General features: G+C 38.1%; 1 protein-coding gene across 1 annotated transcript; it reads right to left on the reverse strand.

Moving 5' to 3' along the window:
* Positions 1–906: 906 nt before the first annotated feature.
* On the reverse strand, positions 907–21,344 carry FBXL3 (F-box and leucine rich repeat protein 3). The gene is made up of 5 exons (XM_009248707.4): positions 21,151–21,344; positions 15,870–16,218; positions 12,934–13,056; positions 9,732–9,903; positions 907–3,445 (listed from the first exon to the last, which is right to left on the reverse strand). Exons 2-5 carry the CDS (start codon positions 16,215–16,217, stop codon positions 2,802–2,804), a joined length of 1,287 nt encoding a protein of 428 aa, XP_009246982.1. The 5' UTR covers position 16,218; positions 21,151–21,344; the 3' UTR covers positions 907–2,801.
* Between the last annotated feature and the right edge of the window lie 6,031 nt (positions 21,345–27,375).

Consider the following 27,375-nt stretch of genomic DNA (forward strand, 5'->3'; position numbering starts at 1 on the left):
ACCCTTTATTATCCAAGTAGTTTCCTGCTCTTCAAACCTTCCTTTCAAAATTTTGTCTCCTACTTAAAACAAGTTAGGATTATTTATCCTTTTATTGGACTGATTATTCTAAGGATAAGCTCTTAACTTTTGGAGTAAAAGGCTTTGTGCCCTTTTTAAAGTTGGGTGTCAGCAAGCAGCTGGAATTTTCCTGACTGCCTGGTAAAATTAAAACCAGCCCCACAAACTGGGGTTGGAGTCTGCAAAGATCATTACTATCTATGTGTGGAGTAGAAATTAACTATAGTGTGTTAAAGGACCTAGTGTAAAAAAAAAATTTTTTTAAAGGACCTAGTGGAGGCTTGAACCTTATTCACACAAACTTCTTCCTTTCAGCCTAAACTTTTCCACAAACACAAAAAAGTTCTTAAAATGCACTAAATTGACTTTATCTTCAATCATACCTATTTTTTCTGATATGGTTAAAACAGCCCAAATTACCAAGATAAGTTGAAAGCAAGTAAGACAATGAAAATAATTTCAATAGTTGAAAAACTATTCTAATTTATATAAAGACATTTATCTCTAAAAAGACTGGTTGGGTTCAAGGACCCTTAACGACTGATTCTATGTCTAAATAATGTGTTTTATAAGTTCTCATTCTGAATGCAGAAAGAACCTATTATTTTCTGTATAAAAATTTAAAAATTTATATTTCATGGTAGGTTTTAAATTTCCTATTTCTTTAGGCATCAGAGCTTATTTCAAGAATAGGTTCCATGAGCCTAACCTTGTATCTTCAAAAAAGCGGGTCTATCATAAACATTGTTTAATATTAAATATTATATCCATCAAATATGGATTTGAAACAACATTTTTAAGTTTAAAGTCAAATGTTTGTGTAGTTTTTAAAAAGTAAAATACAACAGCATTAGTAACTTTTTATTCTCAAAGTGATAAAAGCATTTAACATATACTTTACAGTATAAACAAATTAAGTACTATGCATTTTGCTTATAAAGTGACTTAAAGTATTTCAAGCATTATATAATTCAATTTGTACAAAAAGTAAATTTCCAAATACAAGCTTTGGTTAGTAGAACTGATTATGTTCTGTCAAATCCATTTTTCCAAAGTTGTTCAAGGAAAAAAAAACACTTGACTAGCACAGGTAATTCTTGTACAATCAGAGCTTTTTACTATTTAGAAGGAGAAAAATATTACTAGAATTGCTGTTAATTTTCCAATCTAGATAAGCCGTTTTTCTTCTCACTTATATGTTGCTGCAGGAGAGCATATCATCACTTTTGGAAAGCATAAATTATGTAGAAAATCGCCTTTTGCTTTATTCTTAAGAAGGCCATCCGTTTTAAAAGTACACCTAAGACTGTTAGCTTCCTTAACTACTGAGATACTTTCTAAAAGTCACACTACTGAAAAGAGACGCTTCAAGAATTAATGTATTCCATTGGGGTTAAATCACTTCTGATTTCCCTCAGGAGGGTAGTAATATCTACTAGCACTAGTGCCCAGAATCAAAGTTTATATCATCTAAAAAAACTCAACATTTTATAGACTCTACAATGCATGGATTACCTTTATTCATATGAAAGTAATATAAAATGTTACCTAACTTAAATAATATATCAGTTTAACCAAATTAACAATCACAAAACTGCAGACGTTTTTCTATTAGTTTTCCAGTTCATTGAGCAATATTTACTGAAAAATATAATTATGAACTTAAATATATCCTCTTTAAAATCTGCTGTTTATGCTAGACTGTACCAATGGTGCTCCCTTTATGATTTTTAAAAATTCTACTTACATAACTATGTAATTCCAAAATAGAAAAGTGAGTGAGCCATCACTAAAATTTACTGGAAACTAATATTCTTTCATGGAAACAACTGATAAACATTTTAAAGTTCTATATTTATTTAAATTTGGCTTTTTAAAATAGGTAAGCTTTTCATTTCAATTATTGTTTATACTTTAAAGCTAGTTTAAACAAAGATAAAACCAAGAACTAGTAAAGCATTCCTTTACATACAGTGCCTCAAGTGCCACATACATAGTAACATATCACAAAAGAATGTATATGGTTTAGCAGATTACAGAGCAAACCTAAAAATTTATACAAAGCTAAACATTGTCTCCCTTCTGTTCCATTTATTGTCTTTTAATTTGATCTTGGCTCTGTATTATCCTTCTATAATACCACTGTGTGACATTTATCAGTTTTCTAAGTGTTCCGATTACTTATATATACCTTTTTCTTTAAACAGCTTTGTAACATTTGAGAACATTCATCCAATCTTTTCCATTAGATATGATATATTCATTTTTCTCACAAAATGCTCACTTTCCTGAGCTATATTAAACACCTTATAACAGGTGTATGTGTAACTGAAGACCCTAAAATGTCAAGTTTACATTTTTTAAAAAATGCATAGAGAATATAACATTTCAGAAAACCTATTAGTACTTCTTGGATATTACAACATATAGGTTTTGTTTCCTTTAGACTGTAAACTGTTTAATATGTATAACTGGTTATTACTTTCACATCTGAACCACATTAAAAAGAAAAATTCGGAGATATGATTGCTATTACACTAAGGAAACAAATGGAGTTTTCTGACCGAAGCTCATTCATGGGTCTTCCAATAAACAATCTTTACATATACTGACTGAAGATATCAAATTTCTGTGCCACAAAATAGTAGAATTATATCAGAACTACAGCAAATAGAACTTTTATTATAATACATTTGCTTAAAGTTAAGGTGCTATTCATCATGCCCTACATCATGCGGTTTTTACCAAGTGGGCATCATGTCGGGAAACCACACCCTACCAAGATGCTTGGACACTTCCCAGTGAATCTGCTCCAAACTATACTTTTGGTCAGGAATTAGTACTTCTTCCATAATGGATAACTGAGATAGGCGGCCACCACACATCTTCACAAACTCAACAAAGGCACTACATGAGACTTCACATTCCCCTAGTCCAATAGCTGACAAATTTTTGCAACGTTCTGCAATGCGAATTAACTCTTCATCAAGTGGCCGTAATCCATTTGCACACACTACGAGTTCAACCAGTCTAGGGCATGTCATTCCCACACGGCCAAGCACATCTTTGCTTACTGATCTCCCAAAGTACAGATGGGTGGCAGGTATTTCATAGCGAAAGAATGGGTCAAATTCTTCTTCATATAAAAAAAAATACATCACTAAGTTCACTTTGGGTGAATGTCTGATGAAAGCATCCCAGCTGCTCTTCTGAATAGTATGGAAGTGTGTCTGTCCAGGATTCTCACTGACTACATCAATGCGCAAATGTTCTAATCGAACATGTTTTTCAGAAGACAAAGCAAGTAACAACTCATCACTCAATAAGTGGTAGTTCAGGGCTAGTTCTCTTAAGCCATGACACTGATCAGCCACACAAAGGATACCTTGAAAGAAAAAAAGAAATTATTTGCAAGTTTTTGTAAAAGTTTATCTGTTCAAAAATTCCATCAAGTACATGTCCCACAAAAGTTTGTCACAGTTCCCTTACCACAAAACTATATAATTTAAAATTTGTATAGTTGAATTAGAAGGGAAGTCACAAACATTTAAAATCTATTACTAATTTTGTCTACAAGAAAATGAAACCAATTCTAAATCCCATCTATTAAAAAGAAATAAAACTCAGTTAACTCTGTCATTTAAAAAATACACCATCACTAAGGTTAGGGCATTCCAGTAATGCACAGACAGTGCCATATTTTTAAAAAGTTATTACTAACACTAAACTTATAGGTTAAGTAATTACATGACCACTGCAACGGAGGCCAAAGAACATTTTTTGAAGTTCAAAACCTAATCCTAATACAAACAAAGATAGAACCATATAAAACTATGAATTAGGTAATGAAATAAAACATTTACAAACTAGAGATTTCTATCAAATGATCAACAGTCTAATTGCTAATAGTATATAAGCAGCTTATTAAACTTTTAAGAAAAAATACCAAGATATCACTAAATAAGTATGTCAAAAATAACTACTCAATTCACATTAATGGAAATATTCATTATGACTTTTGAAGCTCTAACATACCCAGAAAGCACTTCCCTTAGATGATTCCCTATACTTAGGGTGCTATGCTTTATAACTTACCAAAACTATCATCCTAGCAACAGATGATATTGCAAAGGTCAATGTCTGATCTCTCTATAAGAGTTCTGTTTTTGTTTTGTTTTGAGTCAGAGTCTCGCTCTGTAGCCCAGGCTGGAGTGCAGTGGTGTAATCCCAGCTCACTGCAGCCTCTGCCTCCCGGGTTCAAGCGATTCTCCTGCCTCAGCCTCCTGAGTAGCTGGGACCACAAGCGTATGCCAACACGCCTGGCTAATTTTTGTATTTTTGGTGGAGACAGGGTTTCACCATGTTGGCCAGGATAGTATCGAACTCCTGACCTCAAGTGATCCACCCGTCTTGGCCTCCCAAAGTGCTGGGATTACAGACATGAGCCACTGCACCCGGCCTACTATAAGAATTCTACCCCAAAGAGGCACTTTATATTACCTGGTAAGTAACCCACTCAATCCATTTCTTCCTTATGTTTAGAAACAGGGATAGGAACAACAAAACATACACCATACTTTCATCTACTATTTATTGTTACAAGTATAATATGCCAGGTACTAGATGTTATCCCACAAATAATTTTAAAAATCTGGAAAAGTATTATTTCTACTTTGAAGTGAAGACAGCTAGCTAAAAATAGCAAAGCTGCAATACAAGCACAGGCTCAGTGACTCTTATGTCCATGCACTTAACTACTGCTTAGGAAATGACAAGACAGAGGCCACCAATAAGCTATCGCTTTATAACAGTGGGAAAAGATAGGCATTAGAATTATCAGAAGAGATAAACTGAATTGCCAGAATGAGTCACCAGAAAAGAGAGTAATGTCTCAGTATTCAGCAACCACAAAGTTTCTGTTTTCCGCAAGGTAGGTATATACTTTATTTCTGTTTTGAGATGGAGTCTAGCTCTGCCACCCAGGATGGAGTACAGGGGTGCGATCTTGGCTCACTGCAACCTCCGCCTCCCTGGTTTAAGCAATTCTCCTGCCTCAGCCTCCCAAGTAGCTTGGGTTACAGGCACACGCCACCACGCCTGGCTATTTTATATACTTTGAAATATACTCTAATTACTCAAGGTAACCTAAGCACATCTCCGTTCTGATACCATCTCACGCCAGTTAGAATGGCGATCATTAAAAAGTCAGCAAACAACAGATGCTGGAGAGGATGTGGAGAAATAGGAACGCTATTACACTGTTGGTGGTAGTGTAAATTAGTTCAACCATTGTGGAAGACAGTGTGGCAATTCCTCAAGGATCCAGAACTAGAAATACCATTTGACCCAGCAACACCATTACTGGGTATATACCCAAAGGATTATAAATCATTCTACTATAGACACATGCCCATGTATGTTTACTGTGGCACTGTTCACAATAGCAAAGACTTGGAACCAACCCAAATGCCCATCAATGATAGACTAAATAAAGCAAATATGGCACATATGCACCATGGAATACTATGCAGCCATAAAAAAGGATGAGTTCATGTCCTTTGCAGGGACATGAATGAAGCTGGAAACCATCATTCTCAGCAAACTAACACAAGAACAGAAAACCAAACACCACATGTTCTCATAAGCGGGAGTTGAACAATGAGAACACATGGACACAGGGAGGGGAACATCACACACTGGTGCCTGTCAGGAGTTGGGGGGCTAGGGGAGGGATAGCATTAGGAGAAATACCTAATGTAGATGACAGGTTGATGGGTGCAGCAAACCACTGTGGCACATGTGTATCTATGTAACAAACCTGCATGTTCTGCACATGTACTCCAGAACTTAAAGTATAATAATAATTTTTAAAAAACGCACACACATGGGAAATGGTAACCAACAATTCAAATGAAAGAAATTTTGGAGTATCATTTAATAACTACAAAAGCAGTTGTGGCAGGCGTAATTCTCAAAATGGCCTCCAAGATCCCACACCCTAATGCCTAGCATCTGTGAATTCCATAAGATATCATGCCCATGATTATGATATATAGTACAGCTGCTCATATATGTTAGCAGTGTTAGAAGACACTGCTAGTGGATATGTAAAGTGGTACACAGCAGCTTTGGAAAACAGCCTGGCATTTTCTCAAATGGGGAGTTACTATATGATCACTAGGTATATACCTAAGAGAAATTAAACCATATGTCCACACAAAATTTGTACATAAATGTGCACAGCAGCATTATTCATAAGTCCAAAGTTAGATTTCCATTTATATGAAATGTCCAGAACAGGCAAATCTATAGAGACAGAAAATAGATTAGTGGTTGTCGAGGGATGGCTGGGATGGAGGTTTTGGGGCAACAGCTAAGAGGTATGTGGTTTCTTTTTAGAATAATAAAAGCGTTCTAAAATTGTGGTGATGCGTGCACTACTCTATCAATACACTAAAAATCAATAAATTGTACATTTTAAATGAGAATTGTGAATTATATGCCAATAAAGCTGTTAAAAAATTGGTGATTAGTGGTGGTACTATAAATTCATACAACTCATTTGGAAAAAAAAAACATGGCAAAAAGCACAAAGACCCTTTGTCCTAGGACTTCCACTTCTTAAGAATGTACCCTAAGGAAGAAATTAATACAAGCAAACTGCTATAACCCAATTTTTTTTTTTTTAATCACAGCAAAAAAGGTAAAAACAAGTGTCCAACCTTAGAACTATAATGCAATGTTGGCTTTATAGGGAACTAAGTAACTAAATGTTCATTAGTTCAACCTGATAATTAATATTAAGGAAGCAACAGGCAAACTAACCTAGAGGTCCAGTTACAGACAATTATAACAACTACATGAAATGGAAAGAAAATTGATTAAATGTTCAGTGAGGAAAGCAGAATACAGTCCCTAATTTCAACTTAGAGAAACCGTCCAAATATGCAAAATATAGATAGAAAATATGTAAATATGACATTTCAACTGAAATCTTATGTGGTTATACTCTTCAAATAGAAAGTATTACAAGCGTTCTTTCTTTTTTTTGAGACAGAGTCTCGCTCTGTTGCCAGGCTGGAGCACAGTGGTGCGACCTCGGCTCACTGCAACCTCCGCCTCCCGGATTCAAACGATTCTCCTGCCTCAGCCTCCCAAGTAGCTGGGACTACAGGCATGCACCACCATGCCCAGCTAATTTTTGTATTTTTAGTAGAGACAGGGTTTCACCATGTTGGCCAGGATGGTCTGGATCTCTTGACCTCGTGATCTGCCCGCCTCGGCCTCCCAAAGTGCTGGGATTAATAGACGTGAGCCAACGTGCCCAGCTGTATTAAAAAGTATTCTTTCTCTTCCCTTCCTTTCCTGAAGAACTAGTCCAAAAGTCATTATGAAACCAACTTTGCAAAATTATGACCGTGAAAGAAATCAGACCTAACCGACTCTATCTTGCTTCTAAACCCTTAAGCTGCCCTTGTTCATTCCTGGGCATAGGCCGAGCTAACTTTGGGAAGGAATTCGGTTCATGGTTTGACTCTGAAACAAAACTGGTAACCGCCCTTTCACAAAAAGACCCCTCCTTCTTGCCTGGGGTCCAGTCTGCCTTTGCAGGACTTCCAAACTAGCTACAAGATTAGAAATTACAATGTGGGGGTCATGAAGCCTCTGGCTCCAAGAGTCTGAACCTCCCCAAATTGCTCCTGGCAATAACATCATTATTGTAAAACCTAAGAACAGTGCTTGACATATTTTGCAAACCCTGTGCTAGATGGATCAGCTGACACCATCCAGACTGGTAATCTGGGCCAACCAGTTCTGCCATGGCACCTAGGAACAGAAGACATTAAGAAAACCTAACTCTGACCCCCTATGATTCCATCTCCAAACTGACCAATCACCACTTCCCAAGCCCCTACCTGCCAAATTATCTTTAAAAATTCTGATCTCCAAATGCTTGGGAAGACTGATTTGAGTAATAACAAAACTCTAATCTCCCACACAGCCGGCTCTGCGTTAATTACTCTTTCTTCATTGCAATTCCCATCTTGATAAATCGGTTCTGTGTGGACAACGGACAAGGTGAACCCATTCGGCGGATCCCACAATTAAGTGGGATCAGGCAAGCTTATACTATACTATCAGAACTGTTGTGTATATTTAATAAAAATGAATGAACACAGGATATACCAGAATAAAGAGAACTATGAACTCACAGTTTTACAGAGAAATCAGAGACATAAAGACTCATACAATGTGGTAAATGCTAGCAATAATGTTCAGAGTGTTCTGGAAATACACAGGTGGGAAATCTCAACCAGAAAGGAGAAGTTCCCTTCTTCTCCTATGTTGACAGGTGGGTCAACACAGATCACATCTGAGCTGAATTCTGAAGCCTGGGCTGGCTGGAGTTAGCAAGGTGAAGTTAAAACATTTGAGCAATTATTCCACAGGGTAAAGTGTACTGAGCAACCACAAACAAAGGTACAAACAAAAATCTGTAGTTCCATAGGACCCAAGTAAAAGCTCCACGTGAGTGACCAGCAAGAGACAGGTGGAGGTCAACATACAAAAGGACCTTGTACACTATGAAGCCAGGAAGCATGAACTTTACTCTGAGAGCAGAGCTATACAGTAAATAGAAAAATGTAATCAAGGTCATATAAGAACTAACTGCCAAAGCCTATTCTTAACTTCTGTTTTATAATAGCTTCAGTGGTAATCTGTAAGTGGCAGCGAGGGCTAAGAAAATACAATAGACCTAGCCATTCTCATCACCAGGAGCCTCCTGTGGGAGAAAAAGAGAATGAGCAAGGAGACTTGGGAGAATGAGCAAGCAATCTCCATCTAAAATGGAATCATTTCTTGGGAGAAGGCTGACCTTTGGCGATGGCAAGAAGGTTGGAAGTGTTTTTTTAAAGATCAAAGATTTGTCACTATACCTTAAAGAACAGGTTTCCCAAATAACACAGCTAAAGGATCAGCAAATATGTCAATAGTGGGAGGAGTCAGAAATGAAGCAGCAGACAGTAGTATAATACAGTAGTAGGGTTTATACTCTCTTTTCAATACAAATCACCTGGAATTTAAGTAATCTCAAACTGAATAATGTAGTAATGCTCAGAAAATCCTATGTAAGAGAAACTGGAAAGAGCTTTTATAATGCTCTTCTCGCATTTGATGGGTTCTTGGCTCCAAAATTCAACTTAAGAAAAACATCATCTTGCAAAATCTAAGGCTACCACTTAGTACAACTTAGTTGTACAACTTAGTACAACTCTTCTCCCTCTACATAGTGAGAAGAAAAGCAATTATATGACTGCTCTGACTCAAAACCTACCCTATTAGCTCAACTACAATGAGAAAAAACTCTATTGTAATTAATGGGGCACCTCAGACTGACCTCATACTGTCCTTTCCTCTTTTTTTTCCTGTTCATTTTCTAGCATGTGCTATTCATAAATTTATCAAATAAGATTAGAAAATAAGCTGAAAGTCAGTGTCTAGGCTAGTAACCCTACAGAACTTATGCTATTCTATTACCACATTAAAAATATTTTAGAGATGAAGCAGTCATGTGAATCCACCTTCAAGGTTAATGATCATAGTTTTTTCTAATTTGAACATAGCAATGCATTTTACTAAAATGTGTCCAGCAAAAAAACACAACATACCTGCTGGAGAGACATGAGGACAGCTGCTCATTTTCAACAGCTTGAGTGTATCACTATTGTTGGCCACTAGTACTTTGAGAGATGGATCATCTACTGGAGTATCATCTATCTTAAGCGAAGACAGGGATTTGGAGTTTACGAACACAACTGTCAGTGCAGAGATAAAGTGAGACTGAAAAGCAAAAAAAAAAAAAAAAAAATTATTTCAATTTTTAGAAATGAGAATCAAGGGGTTTCCTAGTACTACAGTTTATCTGAACCATAATGACATATTAATATTTTGTAAATGTTTTAGGGGTGGCACACCTTCACTCTGTTGTTGGGAATATGGTAAAAATAGGTGACTATCTGTCATCTTTGAGAAGAGTCTATTTATGTGTGGGGGAAAAAAGCATTTCAAGCCTCAGGATAAATGTCTCTAAATCAGAGAAACCACTGGTAAGTAAAAAGAAGAATTCTGGAACCCAGGATGAGACTCTCTCTCAGACACTTCATTTTGCCATATCTGGAAACCCTAGTGTTCTATAACACTAAACTGCATTTCTTTTCTGTTTGATAGTTATGACCACTAAATAGTAACTATTAACACCATCATTAAAAATTAATAATTTATTCAAAATCTATGACAGACTCATTTGAGATATGAAAACTCATAGAAAATTTGATTATAAAACAATCAAAATACTTAAAATTCCAAGTTTAAAACTCTGTCAAATGTTATCTACAATATTTTCAAGTCTTCTATTTTATTGTATTTTGATCCACAAAAGCACCAGAGTATCATTCATCATATATGTGTATATGTGTATTTGTATGTATGTACATATGTGTGTATACACACATACACACACACACATATATGTATATATCTGTTGGACAGAATTTGACCTAAAGGAATCAATGTAGGCAAACAGGAATTAAAGCATTCTCAAAGTATGCAGCTCTCAATCGGAGCTAAGATATGAGCTGAAACCACTGGGCAAAGAATCCACGAGAGTGAAGAAAGGCTAATACGTGGTCTAACACATTCCTCTCTACAAAACCAACTTCATGCTCCAGTTAGCTTTATAAATTCTCTACAGGAGTGAAAAAGGATGAGGGCAGGCTAAGAGACAAGAAAGTATAATGAAACATTACTTTTTTTTTTTTGAGACGGAGTATTGTTCTTGTCACCCAGGCTGGAGTGCACTGGCACCTCCTTAGCTCACTACAACTTTGAACTCCTGAACTTAAGCAATCCTGTTTCATCCTCCCTAGTAGCTAAGACTACAGGTGTGAGCCACCATACCCAGCTAACTTTTTTTTTTTGTAGAGATGGGTCTTGCTATGCTGCCCAGGCTGATCTCGAACTCCTGGCCACAAGGGAACCTCCTGCCTCGGCTTCCCAAAGTACTCTGATTATAGCTGTGAGCTACCACACCCAACCAAAACACTACCTTCTTGGTCACAATTCCCTAATTTACTTTTTCCCTACTGTGATTAAATAACTGGCTAACTAGATTTTGATTAAGTAACTATTTAACTACTTAAATGTTCACATTTTTCTCCTAATATTTTCATATCAAACTCAATTATATCTTGTACAAACATATTTCATTTGCAGTCTAATGACTGCATCACTGACGTCTTTCCCCATTTCCCCAATTTAGCTGTGGACAAAAACATTTCTTCTATGTTCTCTTCAGTTCTCTCAGGATTTCCAAAATATTGCAACGCCCTATTTCAATCTTCTACCAAAGCCATAAAAAGAAAAGAAAAAAAGAAAAACAGTATTAAGTATCCTAGACTCACTTAATAAAGGAAGAAGCATTCTTTCCATTAGCTCCATTCATGGTTCCCAAATTAGTACTAGATATATGCATAGTGATAAGAAAAAAAAGAAAATTAGATTATGTTCAACATATCTTTTAATATGGTATACATACATACCAAATGAGTCAGTATGTATATTTGTATTTTAGCTATGGTAGGTACACTAAAAATCAATTCAGATTGTTTCATTTCCTATTTGAAGCTTGAAGGTGGCATTATACCATATACCATGTAACTAGTATTTCTTAGCATGAGTTCCTTTAACCATCTTAATCAGAATCACCTGGACTGCTCACAGGAAGAGGAGACTTAGAATCACCCCGAATTTGAAAAAGGGATAGAAATCCAAAATTTAGGAGGCTATTCAGAAGATTTTTACACATTAAGTCGGAGTACCACGATCATCTAACTTCTGTACTTAGGATCTTAAAATATTAAGATAATCAGATTCTCCTGCCCATTTCCCTTATTTTATACAAGAAAAACATTTTATCTCAAAATATACATATGTAATGAAAATATTTCAAAATCAATTAAGACTTTGACATCAACTGGTGATTTATTTGGTACAGACATTCCACTGAAACAACCACTTGGGTTATATATTCAATTTAGTCATATTCCCTCCTCAATCATCCTAGTACATTAAACTACTAGGTACTTAAAAGGGTGTCTATATTTTAGTTTTCAGTGTCTTCTGGGAAAAAAATATCAAATTATTGTTGGATACTAACCTATTAACCATTAGCTAACATATTCAGACACCTTTACCAGTTGCCTTTCTAAAAATGCACGCTTCTTATTTTTGTATTTTAAGAGAACAGTTGTGAGAGAGAGACACGATCTCTGATTATGTGCAGGATCATGTTAGAACATATATATGAATATATGTTAACTTTTCACCCAAAGAAAGGATGTCTTTAAGTCTGTAAATTAATCTAAACTGTGCTGATACTAACTTTGGTCAAGACTGAATCTTTACAGAACATTTGCCAAAAGATTTTAGAAGCTATACCTGCTCTCAATACTGGCACTCTCTACTTTTCTTTGATTTTAACTTCACCAATCTGCTCTGGAAGCCCCAAAATGAGTATCTATTGTCCCTTTTTTTCTAATATGCTTGACTCTATTTTACTTACTGAATTTCTTTTAATACTTCCTATAGACGCCTCTGTAAATTTCTTTAACCATACCAATTTAGAAGTATGGTGATTTAAAAAAAAAAAAAGCTTAAAAAAATACTATTTATTTTCATTCTAAATAGTAACTGGTTTTCCATTATGTATATATATTACTTTCCTTATACTCACACTGTCAATACAAAAAAAAAAAAGGTTAGACTTTTACTGGATTTCTCAGTAATAGATAATAAAACACAAGGAGCAGATACCTTTGGTAAATCCATAAAGCTTGGTCGAGCAGTTGAAATAAGTCCAAGTGTTTTTAAAGAGCAATTCACAAGTTGCGATAGTATATCACAAGCTGCTTCAGCTGATTCCTTGCTGCTGTCCACCTTAGAAAAGAAACACCGTTTACTCATGAATATTTTATTTTTTTTTACTTTTTTCCCCAAATACCCAGACTTCAAGATTACTCATGTATATATTTATATTTCTCTGTACACATATTCATTTTATAGAAGTATCATTACTAGTTTATTGCATTATAACTTAAAGAATAGTCTTTCAATCATCCACCCTCCACCCTCACCTCCAACTTAGCCTTTTCTGAGTCTCTCTGAAAAAGTATAAGGGCAATTGTCAAGAGAAGACCTAGCTTTCATTATGATGAGACATATTTAATGTTGGCTTTTACAATGATTTATTCCAAAGTGACTGTATAAACTAATGGAGTAAATCAATTTATAGTCTTTAAAAAATAATTATGTATTTGGTAGTGGATCACATAATAGATGTAAATACAGTGTCTATGGTATGCACTAGAAACTGAGTATTTACTCAAAATGTTCAGGTGTATCACAACCTGGGATTCATCATTAATGTTATTAATGGAAAGATGAATGTGAAGTAAAATGAGTGTACTGGACCAGTCAGGTATGAAAATCTAAACTAAATAAGATGTAGCTATTCTCACACATACTTCTGCAAAGACATTTCCTAAGGGAAGGATAAAGGGCCAAAAAAATCCCTCAAGGATGTAAATAGGAGTTCATCCATCAAAAAGTTAGTTGTTTCCTGGGAAGCACCTTAAAACAATAGTTAAAAGGATATTATTAATTTCCAGATTCATATACACTACTTTATCCCAAAAATGTTAAGAGGGGATTGTAAAACTAATGTGCTAATTATATTAGTTTCAGAGCTACTTATAGATAATATGTGGTCCCTGGACTAGCAGCATCAACATCACCTGGGAACTTAAATGGGAACAAATGTTCATACCCAACCCAGTCCATCTGAATCAGAAACTGTGGGGGTGGGACCAGCAATTTTTGGCTTTACGAGCCCTCCAGGTGATTTTGATGCACATAAAGTTAGAGAACCACTCTTCTAGACTAAAAATTCTAACTATAAGCCTCCTTGGTCTATAATCAGTGAAGACTATTAGGAGAGCCCAGAAGAATCCTGTGATGTGACTCTTTTTTGTAAATCGTAATTATTTCCTCAGGAAAATTAAAAAAAAAAAAAAAACCCTAATAAAAATGTTAAACTTTTGCACAAATGATTTTATGAGGGTTATACTAGATACACCTGAATTGTATCACATGGCTGTAAAAGAATAAAAATGACCCAGCAAATCTACTAGGTGGAACTGGACTTTAAGACTATCAGAGGAATGTATTTGTATTATACTCATCTTTGTTTACGATTTACCATTAGAACACTCTTAGACAACTCAAAGATAACTAAAACCAAACAGAAACCTCTTTAAACTTCTTCCCTGGGGGTATGGGGATGACTCCTGAATTTTTGTTTGATCCCCCTACCCTTGCCCCCAGTTAGGATCGCAAGATAATATACTAGACATCCAATTAAATTTCAGGTAAACAACAGATATTTTTTAGTATTAAAGATGTCCCAAACATTAAAAGGGATGTAACTATACTAAGAATTATTCATTGAATATCCAAAATTCAAATTTAAATACTCATCTTATATTTTTATTTGTAAAACCTGGCAATCAGTGGCCTAAGTGCCTTTGTGCATTTTTCTGGGAAAAAAGGCAAAAACATATCCAACCATTCCCATCACCAATTCTCTCCTCCTCCATGGACACACATGGGAGAATAAGCAGGTAATCCCCATCTAAGAGGAAATTACATTCTTCGAGGGAAGACAAGATTTTAGTTATGGCCAGAAGCTCTGGGTTAAGAACTACTGTTTTGCCTAGGTTTGGCCTGGACTGTTCAGCAATTGCTACATCCAGATAAATCAAGTATTCATGCATTGTTTGTTTTTTTTTTCCAGTAAGTTATTTGCTACCACAAAATCTGGTATTTAAAGATTCAGTAAATATGCCCATATTTCATTATTCATCACCCAAACAAAACACGACAAGCCTCACACAAACCACTGTGATTTTTTATTTTTTTAAATAGAGACAGGGTCTCGCTCTGTCACCAAGGCTGGAGTACAGCCGCACAATCATAGCTCACCGCAACCTCAAACTCCTGGGCTCAGGCAATCTTCCCGCCTCAGCCTCCTGAGAAGCTGGGACTATGGGACTACAGGTACCCACATCCAGCTATGATTTCTTAAATTATTCTGGATATCTCAAAAAGCCACCTGCTTCATTTATCTCATCACTGCATGATTTCCAATACCTTCCTTCCAGCAACAAAAAGAAATAAACAGTTCCCTTTGGCATTCTTCCATGTACCTTCTTCTATTTCTCTCTAAAATATATTCATCTATATCTTCTACATAAAGTTTCTATGCTTCCTTTTCATTTGAAGATCCCATTTCAAAAAGCCATCAGTAAGTAACACTAAGTTCCTGTTAGACAGAAATAGCAATTAAGTTCTATTCAATTATAATCTCTCAATTTTTATTTTATTAGATATTTCTTTTTCCTCAAAATCGTTCACAATAATTCAATGTAATTCACGGCTTTATCATGACTTAAGCTTATTTAGTGGCTGCTTTTGCTGTTTTACGAAATTATTAATAATTAATATAGAGTAATTTAGCTCCATCAAATATAATAATTATTTTGTGACAGCTTCTAAGGTATACAATAATTCTAAATTTTTAAGCATTTTCCCTGAAAAAGCAAGTATTTTAAAGGCATGAGAAGATGTACTGGTTTAGGAAACAAAGCCACTAAAAATACTTTATTTTTTAAAAGAAGGATTTAAAATATTACCTTGAAGCTGACATATTGTAGATGGTTTGAATGTCTTTTAATAATCTGTTTGATCAGCTCTGGATGGGTAGCTTTCAAATAAGATGTAGCTGGCTGATTCAGTTCAAATTCAAAACATCTCCACAAGTCAGGCATGTGAAATACCTGGTTCCAGTTGCGGCAAACTTGTGAAGCATGAGCCCGGTCAAGAAGAGGCAAATACTTAAATACTTGGAGAATAATGTCCTGAAGGAGATTACCCCAATCACAAGTCTGAGAATGCTCATTTGTAGTCCTCAGTTTCTTGGATTTCTCTGCAGTTCCTTCTTCTGATGAATTACGGTCACTATCTCTTCCTCCTCGTTTCATCCTATTCCGAAAAATGCATCAGTTTTTTTCCTACTCAACTTTGGAATAGAAATAAACTCAAAATTCATTCTTCTGTCACTGAGATGTGTGTTTATATACACAAACACAAACATGCAGGAAAAACTGGATCAGTAATTCAAGAATACCAAAACAAACTATTATGAAAAATGCCAATGAAGGCCAACAATGGTTTTATAAATTTTATACTTTTTTGGCATATGTTTTTAAACATCTACATTTATCAGTATAATATACAGTACATACTACATGGGAGAAAAATTATTATGATTTTAAACCATGCTAAGAATTTATATTTCAAAAGTTGTGGTGAACTTAACTAAAATGAATATAAAAGGGAACCTACAGCGATACTTTGTAAAGGTTTCTTAAAAGTCATGTAAGGATATTTGTTCTTGAATTCGAGGCCAACTAGGGTCCCAAGAACCTCCAGAAAGGATCTTCCACATTTAATAGTCTATACAGGGGTCCTGTGCTTCTGGCCTGAGGACCAGAACTGGGCCCCATAGTAGGAAGTGAGCAAGCTTTACAGTCTGAACTCCTCCTCCTGTCAGATCAGCATCTACATTCGATTCTTACAGGAGTGAGAACCTTATTGTGAACTGTCCATGTGAGGGATCTAGGTTGTGCGCTCCTTATGAGACTCTTAATGCCTGATGATCCGAGGTGGAACAGTTTCTTCCTGAAATCACCCCCTGCCACGGACAGGCACTGGGCTATGATATGTGTTACTGCCAGACATTTCTTAACTCTGCCTAAAATAAGCAAAACCACCCCTACTATGAATTGTTTGGTCTGGAATGTAGCTGCTTCTTCAAACACATCACTTACTATTGCACTGTTTTCCCCAAGTTGTGTTTCTGAATTATACCTATTTGTTTATTCTATGTATTCTTAGCACTTTCATTCCATTAGTTTCTTTGAAAGATAGATAGTTTTTTCATGGCAAAACAGTATTATGGCTAAAGAGAATGGGCTCTGGAACCAAGCCCCTTGGGTTTGAATTCTGGCTCTACCTCTCACTGGCTATGTGGCTTTGAGCAAATTACTTGATATTCCTGTGCTTCAATTTGCAAAATGAGTTTAATAAAACATAGGGTTTCTGTGAGAAATGCAATACTATTAAGGCTTTTCAAAGGGGAGATTTGACTGTTGAACTGTTGAGATATGACTGTTGTATAGGAAAGCAGTCCAGCATTAACAACATTAAAGTACACAACACGCTAAAAACCGGGGTTACTACCCAGAAGGCAGAGAATGATTCATTCATTCATTCCGTTCACTCATTCATTCCATATGAGGTCTCGCTCTGTCACCCAGGCTGGAGTGCAGTGGCACGATCATGGCTCACTGCAGCCTCGACCTCCTGAGATCAAGCAATCCTTCCACCTCAGCCTCCAGAGTATCTGCATGCAGCACCACACCCGACTCTATTTTTGCTTTAAAACGGAGAGACAGAGAGCGCAAGTGAGCTTGTGTACAAGAAAACATACCCTAGAAGTAGACTCATTGAATTATAGTAACCAACAGTAGACGGCAGATTACAGGTAATTTGTTTTCTTGCAAATATCTTTTCCCTTTTTATGTTTTACACATTTCTTTTACTATCAATGCATTACTCTGTAATTGGACTTTTTAAAAGGTCTTGTTTTGATTTGTTTGTTGGAAAAGTATAGCAGGCTCTAAACTAAATGGCTGCAGACCACTCACTGGTAGTTAGTTTAGAGCCTGTAATACTTTTGCTTCTAGAGAACAGTTCTGGCAGGGTAGTGGTTTCGACCTAAACTTGGGGTCACAACCTTTCAGAAAGATGGCTTGTTGCTCCAACTCTCCTCTGGCCTATCAGCATAAAAGAATTTCTCATTCCTGTGTGAGATGAAGGATATGCATATGCATTACTGTAAAACAAATGTTTCTGCAGACTTTCTCCATCCAGTACCTCGCAAAACTGGTGAAAGAGGATTGAGGGCTGGAGAGTAAAAAGAGAATGGCAGAGGCCTCTGACCTTAATGCCATGAAAGTCAGTCTAAGACGTCTTAGCATATGTGCAATAAACTGCCTATTCTTCACTGCTCCTATTCCCAACTATGTGAATAAAATATATTACGTATACCCTACTGATCAGGGAGAAAACAAGAGAGAAAATAGAATGACAGAGGTGACAGCAAGAAGGTAGTCTGATGGAAGACTGGAAATTATGTGTGACTCTGAGAATAGATTTTTTTTTTTATGTTTAGAGACAAGTGTATAATCTACACTGTAATCTTTAATATTAAGTCTCTTATAATAATCCCTCACTAGAGGCTGAGGTAACACTGTTATTATGACCCATTTTTCTGCTTTAACTTACCCTGAAGGCTTACTTTAATTTTAGTATATAAAATTTGGGTCAAAGAACAAAGTGTTTGCTATCCAAAGCTTATAATTTCTCTTCTGACCACCTAAAACTACTCACGATTTTGAGATACAGAGATTCAAAAAAGAATGACAGTCTTCGCAATTTCTACACCTTATTATAGAATACTGATTGCCTGTTTCTGGAGAACAGTCTTCTAAAACCAGAACTAGACAACTTAAAGACGGAATGATTCATTTTACTTTACAGTATATGGATATATAAACAAAAATAAAATGGTAGCCTTATTCACATAATAGTCTTTGCTAATAAATACTTTGCTGGTCCTAAAAATAGAAACTTTCTTTTGTCTATTATAGTACCGTTTTAAATAAAATGTACTTAAATACCTTTCCAAGTTCAGGTTAAAAAAGTTGACAAAATTTTTTTTAACAGTATGCAACACTAAGGGACAGTATCTCTTGATCTAGATATAAAAACACTGTATGATCACCAAAGCATTTAAGAACTTACCAGTTTACAAATAGCTGAATTAAGTCTGTTAATTGTCATACATAATATGTCTATGTCACAATTATAGTGCATTAAGCAATGGAAAAAAATGTAAGGCCAAATTCCAATAAAAATATCCTCTGCACTATCCTCATTTGTGCATGAAAATAGCATAAGTGAGTGGACACTTAAAATTTTAAATGTCAATTTTTCCAAGTTGGTTTCATTATGTATGAAAAATTTTACACTACTTTAATAGTATCTTATTAAATCTATTTACACATGAAACTCTGCTATACAGAAAATTAAACATCTCAGAGCATCTTCCAGCCTGCAAATAATTTACATCAATGGACCCTATAATTCCTACTTTTGTCAAAGTGAAAACACCTCTTATATTTGAACAGAAGTATGGAGGGCCAAGCTGTACTATAAACATCAATGAGACATTCTAGACTCTAGAAATCTGGAGCACCAAAACTAGGCCTCTTCAGGACTCTGGCAGTTTAATTTCCTGCAAAGTTTCTAGGCCCCAAATAATGCAACTTAGGCCACCACAGCTTTTGGTGAGGGACTGGTATGACTACAAATTGCTAAATAGCAAACTATTGAGGAAAGACCACAGACTAGCTGAGCAGCACAAAGAGTTAGTGAACTAACTCTGTGTTCCATAAACTTTCGAGGTGGGCGCGGTGGGCCACGCCTGTAATCCCAGCACTTTCGGAGGACAAGGCGGGCGGATCGCTTGAGCTCAGTAGTTCGAGACCAGCCTGGGCAACACGATGAAACCCGTCTCTACAAAAAATACAAAAATTAGCAGGGCATGGTGGCCCACGCCTGTAGTCTCAGCTACTAGGGAGCCTGGGGTGGGAGGATCGCTAGAGCCGAGATCGCGCCACTGCACTCCAGCCTGGGTGACAAAGTGAGTCCCTGTCTCAAAAAAAAAAAAAAAAAAAGAACTTTGAAAGAAGCAATCAACTTCATCATTAGGTAAAGACCGGAAGTGAACAGCTAGCCGTGTGCATCGTTGTATTAGGCACTTTTACACTGGGCATGCAGTAATTTTAAATGCCCATTTGTAGTTAATTCTAAAAACCCTATTTTGGCATCAGAGTTCCTTTCTGTTCTGCTTTTACTAATATCAAACTAATATGCATTCTTTGGCTGAACTACAAGAATAAAACACTATAAAGAGGTTAACTCACAACTAAATGGTTAGAGAGCGCACAGTGGCGAAAATCTGTCTACAGGTCATATATATAGATAGATAACTGATAGTTGATGGCATTTTTATAAATATTTCAGAGATAACAGAAACTAAGTTACTTTTTTTTCAAGTTAGAAAAGGAGGATTCTAACTAAAAAATTTGGGTCACTCAACTGGACATCATTAGCAACGACAAAATAAAAATAATCACTCTCATCTCTCAGCTTGGAGATACAGACCATTTACTGCGCTGCTTCCTGACCCCTGTCTGCAAGCCCACCTAAAGGACTGCCCACTCCAAAGGCAGACGCGAAGCCGCTCAACGCAAGTTGACCAAGTTTTTCGCCTGGCTAAGCGGCGGGGGCGTCCCCTCCTCCCTGCGCCACCTCCCCACCAATTGGCTTCCCCTGACATTTCTCGTGCGCCCCACCCTGGGCAGTTTGCTTTGACATTTCAGTGCCTCATTGCTCAAGCTACCAGCACGGGCGTAGCCGACGCCGGGAGAGCCCCACAGAGTGCGAGCTCCACGGTGCCTGTCACCAGCCCCCGCCAAGGGTCATAAAGCCGGGCAGGAGCGCGGCGAGCCCGGGAGCGGCGGCATCGCGGGCAGGCTGCAGGCGGCCGCCGCACACGCACCACGCCTTGTTGACATGTTTGGAAGCAGGCACGGCGGGGAAACGCCCCCAAGCAAGCTCCAAGGTCTGGGTGCCGCGCCCCGCCCGGCACTCCTGAAGAGCGGCCCGCGCGCGCCCCGGACCCCGCGCCCCCTCCCCCCCGCCCCGGCCCGCCCACAGACGGTCCGCGGTCCCTCCCCGGCTCCGCCGTCGCAGCGGGGCTCGGCCTTGCCCCTCCGCCGTTACCTGCTGCCGGGGGCGGCTTCCCCCACACACCACCCCGTGCTCCGGGGACGGCGGCGGCTGCAGGTCCCGCGGCTCTCACATGAGGCGCCCCTGGCCCCCCGCTTCGCGCTCCCGCAGCCGCGGCCCCCCGCGCTCCGCCCGCATCCGAGGCGCTGGTCCCGCGGAGGGCGCCAACGCGGCTCCACCTTTGCGGCTCTGGCTGCCCAGAGAGAAGCTTTCCTTCTCAGTCCCGCGCTGTCTGCGTCCTTGTTCAGGGATCCCCGGCGCCGCGAGAGACTACCTCAGCGAGCGGTGCCACCGCGTAAGCTTCCTGCGCCTGGGCCACAGGCAGCGAGTCTAAAATGGCGCCCAGGGCTCGCGGCCGCGCGCTTCCCTGGCGCGTCCCCGCCCAAGAGGGCGGGGAGGGGGCGGGGAGGGGCGGAGCCCGGCGGGAGTGGGGCCGCGCCCAAGCGGGAGCGCGCGCTGCGGCCGCCCCAGCCTCCTCGCTGTGGGACGAGCCTCTGCTTTCCTGCCAGAGATGTGACTTCCGCTTGAAGGGGATTTTTTTTGTTGTTTTGAGATGGAATGTGGGAGGGCTGAAGCTAGCTATATGTGGAAGAGACTATCTGTGGCTGAAACTGGAAGGTTTGGGGAGGTGGAGCAGAAAAAAGAAAGGAAGGAGTGTCGCCGGAGCCTGCTGGGGACCGCGGCCCGCGGGTGGCCGCCCCGGATGCCTGAAACCGAGGGGTTAAATACGGTCTCCGAAGATCCGCGCATCGATGTGCATAAGTGGTGCTTGAAAGATGCCGAGGAAATGTACCAGAATAGTGACAGTATTAACGCTGGGATTGCAGATGGTTTTTGTTTTTCAAATATTTGTATTTCCCAATATTTCTAAAGTAACTTTTATCATTAGAGTTATTACATTTTAAAAACGACATTTGCTTTATGAAATAGAGTCCTGAAATTTGTAAATAGCTCTTGAAACGCAATGGGGAAAGTAAAGGATTACAAAGCTGCTGAAAAGAAAACCTCTGGTGAATCCTTTTGTAAATCAAGGCATCTTTTTGTGTAACTGCTACCTAGTTGACTTGTTTTCAAGTTTGGGTTTTTTGATGCTGCGTTTTCTTAAAGTTAGAAACATTCTTAGGTGCAATATCATTAAGTTGAATCATGCGCCATTCCTCTCTACACCTCCAAAAAAAAAAGAGAGAAAGTAATTTTCCATTCAAAGTTGTCTTAGAACACTCAGACCCATGTATGAGAGACTGAAAAGCAGCGGTGCCCAGAGAGCTCTCCGTTCTTCCCGTTTTCCCAAGAAATTGAGCTAGGAAGCCATGTGTAAAGTTACACCGAAGTTCAGTATGAGGCGAGGAGTGGTACAGGCTTATGCCTGTAATCCCAACATTTTGGGAGGCCAAGGCAGAAGGGTTGCTTGTGGTCAAGAATTGGAGACCAGCCTGCGCAATATGTCCAGACTCTTGTCTCTACAAAAAAATAAAAGAGTAATAATTTAAAAAATCAGACGGGCTTGGTGTAATCCCGGCTACTACTCAGGAGGCTGAATCGGGAGGATGGCTGGAGCCCAGGAGTAGGAGGTTACAGTGACCTATGATGTCACCACTGCACTCCAGTCTGGGTGAGAGAGTGAAACTGTTTCTATAATAAAATGAATTCAATGTGGGGAAATGCCAGTGTTGTTTGTTCGGTGTTTTTTAAGGGCCTGCCAGCTGTCAGATCACTGAATCAAACTGTACAAAGCCTCTGGTAGCATAAGAATGTGGATTTACCTGAACTGCAACATTTGTTTAGGTCCCTCAGTGACTGGATGATGAGGAACAATAGGAAGTTCTAAGAAGGACAGTGATAATTATTAAAGAAAAACAAATAAGTCAAATACAGGCCCATTTATTTAAAGTTGGGTGAACAGTATAAATGATCAGCAAAATACATTAAACCAATTCAGTAAACATGATGAGCATAGGTTGCATTACGTTAATATTGTATCACATTACAGTTATATCACATTCCAATCATAGTTCTTTTTTTTCTTTTTTCGCCATTATGATCTATTCTCCTCCTGAACAATACAAGGACCTTGGCACACTTGACCTATTGAATACCCCTTTTCTTCCCTGTTACTGGCAAAGATTTTATTTCACCTCATTTTTTTTGAAAAAAGAAACGTGTTTATTTTTTAATCAGTCAGTACTTATTTACATTTATCAATTGTATCATCAAGATCAGTGGCATGGTAGGCGGGAGAAAGGATGAGTGTGGAGCACATTGATCCAACAGGGAAAAATAATTTATTATTGACCCTGTTTGGAATTGCCAGTGCATGTGGTAATAAAAAGCAGATGAACAATTAGTCTCTTTATTATTGTTTTAAATTATCCACAGACAATGTACTCCCTCCACCATGTAGAATGGTGTAGACTATTCCCACACCACCCCAGCCTTGGTACACCAATGATCAGGATAGATTAGATTATGTTGCAGTAGTTCCTTAAATACCATCTTGTAATTCCTCGTTTTTGATGACCTTTACAGTTTTTAGGAGTACTGCTTTAGTATTTTTGTAGAATGTCCCTCAATTGGGGTTTGTCTTAGGTTTTTTTCTTATAATTACATAGGGACTATGGATGTTTTAGAAGGAAAACCACAGAGGTATACAGTACCATTCTCATCACATCATATCAAGGGTACATCTATTAATACGACTTATCCTTGTTGATGTCAACATTAATCAGAGGTTGAGATCAAGTTATTCTACTTAAAGTTACCCTTTTCCCTCTCTTTTTGTACTGGAAGAAAGTCACTATGTGTAGCCAACACTGCAGAATGTGGATTTACCTGAACTGCAACATTTCCTTGAGAGGGGAATGTGTATATAAATTATTAAAATTTTTCTGCCTTGGGAGGTGTATCTACATATCTCTTAATTGTATATGTTTACTTTTCTGTCTGTAATTTCTGTAGATCTGTCTTCCAAGTCACTAATTTAGTCTATTTAGTCTTTGCTAAGACTACCTTTGCCTGCGTTTTTCATTTCTAAAAGTTTTATTTCGTTCTTTTTCATATCTGCCTGATCTTTCTTGATATTCTTTTCACTTTGTAATTTCTTTTTTTCTTAAATCGTTTTAATCCTATGAAATAATTGGGGGTCTAATCATGATATGTGTCAGTGTTTGCTCATGGTGGGTTGTTCCTCATGTATTTTATAATTTTGGATTGTGAGTTCATCTTCTGTACAACTTTAGCTGCAGGAATTTTGCACAACAGGCAGAAGCTGGAAGGGAAGGAGATTGTTAGTGAGTGCTGGAAAGACAATAAGGAATTGTTAATGGAGTCCAGAGAAATCAGGATATCTTTAGATATCTTTCATATAATGATGGCAAGCCCAGGGAAACATTTGTCTATGGCAACATGGAAAGTAGAGAAATGCATTTATTTAATTGTTGGACTTGGCTAAAGAAATTTCCAAGCAGGCTGGGTGTGGTGGTTCACGCCTCTAATCCCAGCATTTTGGGAGGCCAAAGTAGGCGGATTGCTTGAGCTCAGGAGTTCAAGACCAGCCCGGGCAACATGGCGAAACCTCGTCTCTATTAAAAATACAAACAAATAGCTGGGCGTGATGGCATGCACCTGTAGTCCCAGCTACTCAGGAGGCTGAGTTAGGAGGATTGCTTGAACTTGGGGATGGAGGCTGCAATGAGCTGAGACTGCGCCACTGCACTGTATCTCTAGGCTGGGTGACTGAGCGAGACCCTATCAAAAAAAAAAAAAAAAAAAGAAAAGGAAAGAAATCGCCAAGCAGAAGGTTGAGAGTATCTGCTGGTTTCTTTTGGTTGCATATGAAAAAGTTCAGATACCCAGCACTTTGGGAGGCTGAGGCGGTCGGGAGGCTGAGGCGGTTGGATTGCTTAAACTCAGGAGTTTGAGGGCAACATGGGAAAACCCTGTCTTTACCAAAAATACAAAAATTAGGCAGGTGTGGTGGTGCATGCCTGTGGTCCCAGCTACTCAGGAGGCTGAGGTGGGAGGATCACTTGAGCCTGGAAAGTCAAGCCTGCAGTGCAGTGAGCCGTGATCGTTGTGCCACTGCACTCTAGCCTAGGCGATAGAGGGAGACCCAATCTCAAAAAAAAAAAAAAGAAAAGACAAAGTTCAAATAGAACTTAAGTACAGAAGTAACTGTTTAGTTTTTGAGTAGAATTTAGAGGAAAGACAGAGGGCCTGGAACAGTCTTTCCTTCCATCAGAAGGTTCACAGAGTTTAAAAAGACCTTTAGGGAAATGATAAATGCCTGGGTGCTACCAGTAAGACATGGCCTCAGAGTAAGGCTCAGATCAAGAGTCCACCTATTGGACTTTAGAACAATCTCAGGTGGTACCTCTTAGACATCTTAGCTAGTTAAGAGGTCTTTTAAGGATTTTATATGTATGCTTCCTAGACTTCTAAGAATTTTAAAAGCATTGGGCCATAGCGTCTTGAATCTCAGCCCTACCAGAGAGGAATATATCTCAAAGAGATTTATGGGTGTGGCTTTTTTTCTGATGGAGTGAACCAAAGTAAGAGTCATAGGAAACATACAATATGTTTAAGAAAATTGTATTAACAGAAACACTGTGAATTTGAATAAAAGATACAGAGACAGTTGAAAATGAAGAGTCCTTGGGGCTCCCATCTTCTGTCATTTAAATATAGGTCCATAAAACGACTTATCAGCAATCATAGACCATTTCTTATAAAGAAGGAATGATGACTCAGAGTGCGGAGAAAGGACCCCAGAGGGCAGAGCCAAGAGCTACTGAAAATCACTTCCAGGAAGCAGGACTGGGCCTTAATTAAGAAACTGGTTACATGTTTCCAGCTAGATTTCAGAATCACTATGGACAAGTGACTGCTATTGTTTCCTCTTCTCCCCTTTATAAATGGGAGAATTTACTATCCTATGCCTATTTCACCATTGTATATTGGTTCTACATGAGTAGATCACGTGTCTCTTTAGTTCACAAGTCTTTAAGAGGAAATGCACTTGAATATGGGCTGGACTTTGTGATTTGCTCCATCATGAAAATGTAGAGGAAGTAACATTCTAGGACTTCCAAGGCTAACTTATGAAAAGCCTTGCAGTTTTTGTCTGGATGTCTGCATCTCTTGGCATGTTTCTTCCTTAGCAACTCCCTCTTGGAACCCAGTTGCCATGCTAATAAGAAGTCCAAGTCACATAAAGAAGTGTGCTGGTTTACAGCCCCCACTGAGCTCCCAGCCAGCAGTCAGCATCAACTGCCAGCCATGTGGGTGAGCCTTCTTGAGCATCTGTCCAACTTAAGTATCCAGATGACTCCGGCTCAGCTGCTATCTATTTGCAAACACAAATCCAAACTGAGAATCCACCAGCAAAGCTCGGTGAACTTACAGAACCCTGAGAGATAATAATAAAACATTGTTTTAATCCATTAAGTGTGGAGTGCTTTGTCATACAGTAGTAGATAACTGGAAGATAGTTAAATAATAAAGACAAGAGGAAGAATCAATAAGATAGGAAAAATAAATAGAGGAATTAGCAAAAACAAAAGCTGGTTTATACAAAAGGCAAATGAGGTAGACACTTATCTGGTCAAATTGATTAGTGAAAGGAGAGAAGTTGGAAATTAACAAAGTACAGAAATTTTTAAAAGCGGAACTAATATAGCCACTACAGAGATTTAAAATACTAGAAGTATGTTATGAATAATTATTAACTAATAAAATAGAGAGCATAAATAAAATGAATAAATTCTTTTAAAAATAACATGTCAAAATTAGTAACAAGGAGTAGAAAATTTGACTTCATTATAGACATTGAAGTAATTATCAAAGCCTTTTCCTCCCAAATAACCCTAAGCCCATATGGAATTAGAGATGAGCCTTATCAGATTTCTAAGAGTTTAATCCTTTCCTTCTTTTCTTTTTGTTTTATTTCTTTAATTTTTTTCTTGACACAAGGCTATGTTGCTATGTTGCTCAGGCTGACCTCAAACTCCTGGCCTCAAGCAACCCACCTGCCTCAGCCTCGTAGCTGGGATTTTAGGAGTGTGCCACCATGAACAGCATGACCTGATCCCGTCTTATACAATTGAGAAAAAAGATAAAGAAATAAAGTGGTCCAAGTCATCTTAATGAAGCTACTATAATCATGATTCCCAAACCAAATAAGAAAGGAAAACTATAGCCCCATGGCCCACAATGAAAATAAAT

Source organism: Pongo abelii, chromosome 14, assembly GCF_028885655.2.
Source record: "Pongo abelii isolate AG06213 chromosome 14, NHGRI_mPonAbe1-v2.0_pri, whole genome shotgun sequence".
In the NCBI taxonomy this organism is placed as follows: domain Eukaryota; kingdom Metazoa; phylum Chordata; class Mammalia; order Primates; family Hominidae; genus Pongo; species Pongo abelii.